The 9,961-nt window shown below is 38.3% G+C and overlaps 1 protein-coding gene across 2 annotated transcripts in view; it reads right to left on the bottom strand.

Annotated features, from left to right (window-relative positions):
- The window catches only part of LOC107035695 (band 4.1-like protein 4), a 37,009-nt gene that overhangs the window by 12,076 nt on the left and 14,972 nt on the right, over positions 1 to 9,961 (bottom strand). For both annotated transcript variants that reach the window (XM_015253253.1, XM_015253245.1), the window contains exons 3-5: positions 4,917 to 5,021; positions 4,319 to 4,458; positions 1,508 to 1,605 (exon numbers count right to left, since the gene is read on the bottom strand). In XM_015253253.1, the coding sequence (XP_015108739.1) occupies positions 1,508 to 1,605; positions 4,319 to 4,458; positions 4,917 to 5,021 (343 nt within the window). The remainder of the gene's footprint in view (positions 1 to 1,507; positions 1,606 to 4,318; positions 4,459 to 4,916; positions 5,022 to 9,961) is intronic.

Here is a 9,961-nt window from a genome sequence, read left to right on the forward strand (position 1 = left end):
TTGTTTTTGGAGGGGTGGGATTAATGATGTTTTCTGGGCTCCTGATGGAAAATTATTGGGATTTAATTTTACTTCGGTGAGATTATTTTGAGGACAGCTTGAATATTAAAAATTGAAAAAAATTTAGTGAAAACTCGATGTTTTTTCCGAACCTTTCCATTCCGAAGATATTTCCGGAATAATCTATACGGGAGTATTTGATAAATACCTTCAAATCCAAAGGAGGTAGGAAAATATCTTGAGGAATTTTTATTATAGAGCATAGATTATTTATTAAAATTTGAATGTTTCCTCTTCTCTTGGACAACTTTAAAAATTATAAATTGAAAATTTTAACAACATTTTGACTCAACCAGCAACATGGGTTGAAACATCTTTCCCCATTTTTGTGATTGAAATCAAAGAAAAAATGTAACGCGAACATTGTGGTCTAGTTTTTCAATATTTTATTGTTGCAACAAGAATTCGTCAACGTTTCGACTCCTGTTTTTAGTCCTCAGGATGAAACTCATCAAGGTATTGGCACCATAAAATAATGTAATAATGTAATTTTATACATATACACGGAAATTCAAATACAGGAAGTTCAAATACACGGAGAGAAATATTCAGTAAAAATTACGGAACAATTCACGTAATCCGCAATGGGTAATCGTTTTTCGGAAATTTTTATAGAAATAGAAGAGAATAAATCTGAAACGTTCAGTGAAATTGTCACGTAATTTTTTCCGAAGAAGTAGAATCTTACAGAAACTTGCCGACTTATTATGCCTCCAAAATCAAAAATTCTTGAATGTTCAACAATTTTTATGAGGCTCGTGAGGTTCTACGTTCCGTTCCGTAAAATTTCTCAATCCTTGGGCAAAAATTACGGAACGACTTGTCCTCATAGCGGTGAGTCATCAGACGGGTGGTTAATTTTCACGGAAATAATGGTAGAATTTACGTGGCGATTCGTACAATGTCAGTTCCGACTCACCCTTTTTATTGAATTTTAACGGCAACGATGACGAAACGTCATCCGCGAGGGATGCGGATTACGTTGCGAAACGTAATTTTTACGTTTTTTTTCTGGTAATTTTTATTGAATTTTTCTCTCCGTGTATAATCAGATAAAATGTCAATGGGCATTTCTTAATTATTTGATATAGGTCGCTCTTTACGTCTCATCTCGAGGAGCATATTTTACAACACTAAAATATCGAAGATTAAACCACAGGGCGGATAAACCAACATTTATGCTATTGAAAGAAGAAAGGACTGGATGCAGATGTAAAGCGAAGAAAGTGAAAAGTTTTATTCAAAATTGTTTCCCTCTGCTCCAGAAACTTTATCTGCTTGGAAGATATTTTTCGCCTGACATTCTCCGAGTATTCGCGGTAGAAACGATAGTGTTTACAAATGTTAAAAAATGTAATCATTACACGAAACTCCTGATCATTTTCAGTTATCAATTCTCAGTGAACTGCATAAGCATATTCAATATAGCTTAATTTGATCTACTCACACTGTACGACATAAGCACCAAGTTCTGCCGCTAGATCGAAAGACACCGGCAGTCTTCCTTGAACAATGTCCTGTTTGACTTGTAGGAAGAATTGATACCTGCAACAACAGCCAAACAAAAACAAAAATAATGAAGCAAAGAAATTAGATGGGGCTCTGCAATTTGAGTGTTGTCAGGGGATAGGGCCCCCTGGGCATACGCCAAGAGTCCCAGGGATAATTCACCGATCGGAAGGAGAACCTGGAAGCGACGTGAATTCGAACATCCAACATGAAATGATGGCTACTCTATAATTTACCCCTTCTCGTTCGCTGGGGTAATTGGTGCGTTCCGTTAATTGTTGGGTCGATTTCTTCAAGGCAACTTTGGACCCCCCCGATTTCAATCGTCTCACCCTTTTGCTAAACTCTAAACAAGTTTAGAATCTCCTTTTTCTCCCATTTCCCCATGTCTTTATCTGTCTTCAACAAAGTAGCTCATTTAACCCCTCTGGGTTCAAGGGGGAATTAACGAGTTTCGTTCATTTCAATGGCTTCATTTCGTTTGATCAACTTTGTCGTTTAATTCCTATACTGAATAGCGACTCAATTTAAACGGTTTTATCATGTCGAATGGACTGGTATTTCAATGGGAATGTTCATGAATAGATTTGTTTTTCTCAGAAATAGAACCGTAATTGGGATAGTGACTGGTAGAGCTATTGTGGAGGGACACAATTAATCGTTTGAAACATAAAGTGATGAAACGAAATGAATTTCATGCTCAAGGGGATAGGATAAGAGTACCCTCGAAATTTCAAGTATAAAGTCTGAAAATTTGCATATAAATGGTTCAAACAAGTAATCTACTGAAAATTGAAATTAATTGTGAGATTATTCCGTAAATTAACGAATTTGCGATCATTGCTAAATGACGAAAGGTTCAAGTAGGGCTGAAAGGAAAACAATTTTTATTGATTATTTTTCCCTGGTAGATTTCGACTAATCAGAGCGCAGTATTCGAGGCTACCAGAGAGTTCTATTTCGCATATTTCCTGCTAGCTTTTGAATATTTCACAGTAGCTCTTCATTTTTTTCGGCTCATTTTAGATCGAATCTCGTATTTGACAGTCTACGGAAATCCGTTTATTCTATCAACATAATTGGTTCAAATCTTCCCTAATTCACCTCCTGATGTTGTCCACTGCACTCTGATTGGCCAGAATCCGATTGGGAAAAATAATCCGACAAATACCCCTCGAACTTCAAAATTAATCGGGTATTCCCCTCAAGGTCCCCTGCAAACAAACAATCGTGCCACGTTTTGCAAAAAAAATTTTTAACCTGCAAAACTTGACACCCTTATTTGTTTGCAATGAAGCTGTCGGGAAACACCCAATAATTTTGAAGCTCTTGGGGTATTACTACTTAAAGGACTAACTGCACTATTCTAACACGTTTTGTATAACTCTGAAGAGATCTGAATCCAACACATTCGCCATTCCCAATCAAGGGATCTCTAAATTTTTTCATTTCATTTTTACTATCAATTTTTGCATTTGATCTTCCAACCTGCGAAATTTGATAGTTTGTTTGTAATGAAGCTATCCGAAAATGACCGATTATTTGTAAGCTCTCGGGGTATCACTACTGATTATTTTCAGCCACAAACAAACTCAGTTTATTTATCCACTAGTTATTCTATGCTGGCTCTTCTCTTTGCCAGTAATATTCTATTGGAAATCAATTCATTCTCCAGATAATCCCATAATAGACCTTTTCATTCTGAGAGTCACTAGATTTGCGGACACTTTTTTCCCATGTTAATTCCCCTAGGATTTGCGGACACTTTATCGAATTTACATATAAATCATGGTTTTTGAGCGCTCAAGTGTATATCATTGTAAAGTTCAATATTTATCAGAATTTTCCATGGTTTTTTCGGAGATTTTTTCGTTGAATGAACGAAATAAATATTTCCCCTAGATTTCCAGAATGAAAAGGTCTATTAAATCCAATTGTTCTCAGGACCTGCTTGAACCATTAAAATGCAGTAAAACTGATACAAAGAAATAACTTTCATTTGCACCAAACTCCTCGTCATCTTACTGATCGTTTATATCGAAAATAAAAAGAAAACGATTTTCAAGATAATTATCATTCGAAAAAAACAGGTCTTGCCGCGTAAAGTCCATAAGAGATTTGGGAACGCCACAAGTAACATCTCATTTTGGAGATTTTTTATGCTCATTCTGTCTGCCGAAAGGGAATTCGAGCTTATCATTAGCTCTAAACTCAAATTAGATGTAGGAGGCACTGAAAAAAAATTCACCTAAACTCGTTTATCGAAAGAAAAAAATCATAACTCCCTTAATTATCAATATTTATTAACGACTTATTATTTGATATCCTCACTTCTTTTTCCTTGAAGGTTCAAAATTACCCGCAAACTACAGAGAAATAATTTTTTCCAACTTTTTTTTTTTACAAAAATTGTAAAATACACGGGACTGCGAATCGCCCACCGTGCGGCCAACAACGTTCCGTGAAGAGCTGCGACTACTCAAGGGTCAACTTGAAAATTTATTACCCAGATTTACGCCTAATGCAGAACTGAGGATTCTGCTGAGTCAACAGTACTGAAAAACCACTGAAGAAAGTATTGGAATATTGGAAAATCCCGTGGGGTGCATTCATATATAAACGGTCATTAAAAAAAAAATACAGTGGGGTGATGAACGACCCCATTTGTTTGTTGTTATAGGTCATAATTTCCTCTCCAATCCCCTCAAATTAACGTATCTCTTCTCAACATAGGATCATCAATCCCTACCTTGTGATCTCCTCAATGAGTTTGCATGGATCAGCTGCGTAGAATTTCACCCCAAAGTAGAGAGTATGAGTATCTGGCATTGAGTCACCCTTCCTCACCTTCAACTGCTTGCTAATTTTTTTGCTGGGGTCTAGCCATTGCTGTCAGGCAATCAACAAACCAAAAAGAACTATAATCAATAAGAGAAACGCAATACAATCTATTCGGTGGGTTGGACCAGACCGGAAATTACGTCCAAACTTTGACGATGATCTGGAATGCTTCTCCAGCAATTGGATAGAGTCAAATTCCAACTCAAGTGAGGGAAACGTTGAAGTTATCAACGACGGCATTCCCATAAGCCCGGTAAGGATTTACGTTTCTGGGGAATTAATTTGAAAAGGGTGAATTCAATTTGAGTTTAGTTGGGCCCAAGCATAACGACGAGGGACAGAGATGCAGGGGGTGGCAATCGGGAGTAGACTATCGTCAATTTAACGAGAAATTTTCGATAATTTTGTTTGTCCCTCCTCTCCCATTACTTTCTCCATCCAATTCCCATCCCATTTCATTTGTAATCCGATTTTAGACTCAGACATATTATTATTGTTTCTCTTACCGTCTGGTTCTCGTGATCCAGGTAACGAAGACCGAAATACGCTGTCTCCAGGAGGTTTAGATGTCGGAAAACACGGTCGAGTAGTTCTTGACCTAGATTTGAACTCTGGAACAAAATTAGCAATTTTGCGATTGATTAGTAGATGGAATCGGAACATTTTTATCATCAATTTATATTGGTAGCCATCCAAGTTTTACAATGAGATATCAAAGAATGACAAATTCATCATTGCTTATATACGCACAAAAAAATTATAGAGAGAAATCTAGGGGAGCATGGGGCAAAATGAAACACGGGGCAAAATGAAACAGTGGGAAAATCTCGTCATCTAAAGGAGATAGGACATTTTTGAAAAGGACCTTTTTTGTAGCTTGTAAAATTCTCTACAAAAAAGATTTTCATGAAAATCGTCCTATCTCCCTTAGATCACAAGATTTTCTTGCTGTTTCATTTTGCCCCGTGTTTCATTTTGCCCCATCGTCCCCTATCAAATTCGCTAGAAAATTTTATCAAATTTCTGTTGAACTTCTATTGAAAATTCTGTGAGTTTTTCGCCGAATCTACTGAAAAATTTCACAGAAAAAAAAATGATAGAATTAGATTTTTCTACGGGATTCAATGACCGTCATTTTCTCTTTCGGTCGAGTGAGACGTCATAAAGAAAAGAATACGTGTCTAATATTTTACACATAGAAAAACAATTTCAAGCAACAACTCAATTTTGAATTCGATAATGAAAAAAGCAATAAACGATCTGGAATGAATCATTAGTTTCCAAGAGCCCCCATACATCCCAGAGAAAAATTCAATGGATCATGGAAAATTTTCGACATCAAGATGAAACCCAGCATTCATCCCCGTACGCATTGATGCACCGAGGCTGAACGTGTGTGCACGAAAGTCGGTCTGGTACCCGAGATTGAAATCGGTGGTTTCCTGTTCCCACTGGAGCCAGGCGTCCGTGACGTCCATTTGTTTTCCCCTCTGGCTTGAGCCCCCCCCCCCCCGCGAGTAACACGAGGACATGCACGACTGACAGAGCACACGGGCGACGCCCTCTCTGTACGTGGCTAGAACGCGATAGACCTCACCCTCACCTCATGATGCCTCTTTCCAAAACATGTATGTAATGCAAGGCGTTGTAGCCAGCAGGAAAAAAAAGAGCGAGGAGTAAGTGAAGTAAAAAAAGCCTCCCGACGAAACAGGGAGTGAAACAAAGAGAGAGCTGAGGGAGAAAAAATGTAGGAATGCCGTGCGTGTTAGGGGTCAATCTTTGGCTCTGCCCTGCGGACCCTCTGGAATCACTGAAAAATAGCTGAAAGAGATCTGCCACAATTTTTTATAAAAATTTTTTTCAACATCAAACGCTCACGCCGTGTAATTAGCGATCATTTTGCGTTCTCGTTGGATTCACCTCGTTTACAAGTAAGGGAGGGCAATTCCGCCTCTCGAGATGATTCACATCTTGAATTGGCTGAGGGAATTTTCCTGGATTTTTTAAAATAATTTTTTAAAAGAGAGGTGAAACTCACTGGCATCACGCACACATAACAAAACTCGCTTTCAATCGTTCGCTGTGCCTCGATATCCACGTTGTATTATACAGGCAACGATCGATAACTGTTAGATAGTGAGATGAAAAAAAGACGGTTGGGCTTAAAGTCGAGCACAGAAGAGGTGCCCCTCCTCAAGAAACATTTCTACTTTCAAATGCCTCTGACGTGTATGCCCCCCTTCATTCGTTCTTGGTTCTTTTTTTCCATCTCTTGTTTCGGTATTTTTTCCCTACCTTTCGTCTGTTACTCCTCTCGTTCCTTCCATTCGGGGTCAATGGCAACGTCTTGGAAATACTGTACAAGAGAGGAGCAACGTAAGAGAGGGCATATAGACACAAAGGCGAGTTACAAAAGTTTATTGCGTATTTCATGGCCCATATAGAGAGATGAATATTCTTTTTATTCGGACTTTTATGGGAAATAATAAAGACACTGCACCATGAATAACCCCCGGGGTGGGAAAATAGAGAGTGACATTTATTATTTTAAGACAACAGCGCAAGAATTTTTTTTCAACACTGGTGTATTTTACTTTCTGAGGAAGGTATTGTTTTGATTTTTTACCACCATCATCCTTCCTTCTGTTTCATTCTGCACAGATACCGTATAGCCACCACGTACTTTGGAGTGTCGGGGGATGTATACGTGAGTGCACGCAGCATTTGGCGAATGGTTGGGAAAAACGAGAGGGACGAGTGCAACATTGTGACGGGGGCTCACCTCGGTGGAGTCACTGCTCGTTTATGCTGGACATTTTCCGTATAACGTTTCTGCGGTGATTTGCTTTTTTTGGGATAATTCTCTCTTGTTGGGGTTTCGGTAGCTTTTTTTGAGAATGGACTGGCGAGTCACGCTTGGTGTACCCGGACTACGGGGCAAGCGTGGCACATACCGATGTATACGGTGGATCCGTCTTGAATGATAATTTCGTGGAGTGGAATAAGGGAATTAACATTTGAATAGGAGGAAAGTTATTTTTGAGAGGTTGAGTGGAGAGCTTGATTCTTCATGATGCTTTTCAAGTTTTCGGGGAATTGGGGAAATTTGATGGAGACAAGGCTCACAGAGAGGAAGTTTTGATTTTCAGGGATATGGCACTAATTCAGTAGTGAAGCGGGAAAACAATTTAAGGATACTAGATTAGTCCGCGCGCATGGGGCTCAATGTATGCCAATTGTAGTGAATAGTGTTATATTAGATTTCTGAAGTCAATGTCAAGTTTTCCGAAGGAAAAATTTCAGGTATGTATTGTATTTTTTTTATATAGAATAAATCTAGTGTTACGTTTTTTAAAACCAATCTATTCGGCGTATTGTGTCATTAGATTTTCTATAAAGGATGATAGCATACATTAAAGATATTACGATAATGCTATGTTATATTATATACTATACTATATTATATAAACTATGTGTAATATACAATATATAATAGAGTACTATATGTATTATATAATATAATGTAGATAATAAAAAAATAATAATAAAAACCAGACTAGGGTTAATTTTCAGACTGATGTCACTGATTTTCAAAGATCCACCTCTAATTTTTGGCAATCTCTCACCAAAATTCAATGATAAAAGTTACTGCACGGAGAGAAATGTTCAGTAAAAATTACGGAACTCACAATTCCCTCACCGATTACGGAATCGACTCAGAAAATTTAAGTGGCGGTATCGTAATTTTTCACAGGAGATTCAGATAAAAATTGCGGAACGCTCTGGAAAAATTTCGCATTTCGCTCCGGAATTACGGAAAAAATACGTAATTTTTATTTAATATTTCTCTCCGTGTCATAATCAGGATCACTCTAGTCTGCGTCCAGCATCACAAATGATTGGGTATCAATGCTTGAAAATCGGTGACAAGTTCCTGAAAATCAAAACATTTTTTTCTCTGTGTTCCAGCCAGTGGGAAATTTGGGGGGGGGGAGTGTGGTTATAAATTCGGCCAGAAATTTGAAGATGCCAACGCGAGAATCGAACCCGCATCTACCGATCACCGGTCCGTTACTCTCCCAATCAAGCTATCAGGAGTCTTCATACTTCCCAATGAAATTCAACTCCTCAACAATTAATTTGAGTCTGCTCTTCTTTATGAGACAGTGAATAAATTTCCAGTGGGGATAAATTAGGAGAAGAATTCGAAGATGCTTTCAACGGGAATAAAACCTGCACCCTCTGGGATTACCGGTGCGTAAATCGTAACAAACCGGATAATCTCATCTTGTTGACTTTGGGATTATGCCGTTAATGAATGTTTCAAGATGAATGTTAAGAGGCCACTCTTTTTGGGAATTTTCTCAGCTAGTAAAAAGGTCCCCGATGGCAGCACCCGGAAAACATTGTTGATACAACCGGTAAGTGCTAATATATTTTATGATTCAACCCACAAAAAATTATATGAACATACATGGGAAGAAAACTCCCGGCAAAATTACGCAACAACTCACGTAATTGTGGGGAAGAATGTGTATTTCAGGATTTTTTACGGAAATTCAGAAAAAAACTACGAGTCAAAAGATAAATAATTTAATTATTATTCAATTTAAATAATAATTAATAATTTAATGATTAATAATGATTATTAATCATGATTAATTTTTTTTTCTTATTTTTCCTTAAATTCCGTAAATTTTATTACATTGAAACATAATTCTAACCGAAAAAGTGATATTTGTGAATTTTGACCGAGAGAGTACGTTGAAAAGGATAAATTTTTCCAGTTATCCGTTCGGTAAATTTTCCATCACTTAGCCCCGGGCAAACATAAGGGAGATGCGCGCGAGACGGATAAAGATTACGTTTTGGTTCACAATTTTTCCATGCAAAGAGGTGCGAAATTTTACTAGTTTTTTCTTTCGTTTATCCTCTCGGGTCTTTACGATTTTCCCTCTATCCCACCCCCAACCCCCTACCGCATTCGCCGAAGGACAAGGAAAAACCTGACCTGACGGAAAAACCTGCTCAGGTACAGTCGTCTCTTTTACGAGACTCCCGCTCGACAATCAAACTGTACGATTGTCAGAAAATTTGGCGACGCAGCTGGGGAGCGAACCCGAGTTTCCCGCGTACCAATCCTACACTCTAACCCACAGCCACGGCCGTCGGCCTGTTTCACTCAAGTATAATAATATCCTCATTAAACCTCACGCGAGATATTCTTCATCTACTCGTGACATTACAAAAACCCTGATACGTATTTCCTTCTCAAATCCGTGTAATTGACTTCAACACTTCGATGATTTTCATTGGCTCACTAGGCAGACAAAAAAATCATCCCGTGCATTTTGAGCCACGTGGTGCGAAGTTGAGGAACGAGGTGCCTTACAGACACCACCGGCACGCAAGGTCGTATGAACAAATAAACGAGAACCTGAGCCACATAATGAAAGTGTGCTCGCTGCGGCTAGCAGTTGAACGGGTAAAAGGCAACACAACACGATAAATAAAAATAAAACATCTTTGGGGAGACATGGGGGGGGGGGGG

This window comes from Diachasma alloeum, unplaced genomic scaffold (assembly GCF_001412515.2).
Source record: "Diachasma alloeum isolate Michigan unplaced genomic scaffold, Dall2.0 Dall_scaffold_00176, whole genome shotgun sequence".
NCBI classification, from domain to species: Eukaryota; Metazoa; Arthropoda; class Insecta; order Hymenoptera; family Braconidae; genus Diachasma; species Diachasma alloeum.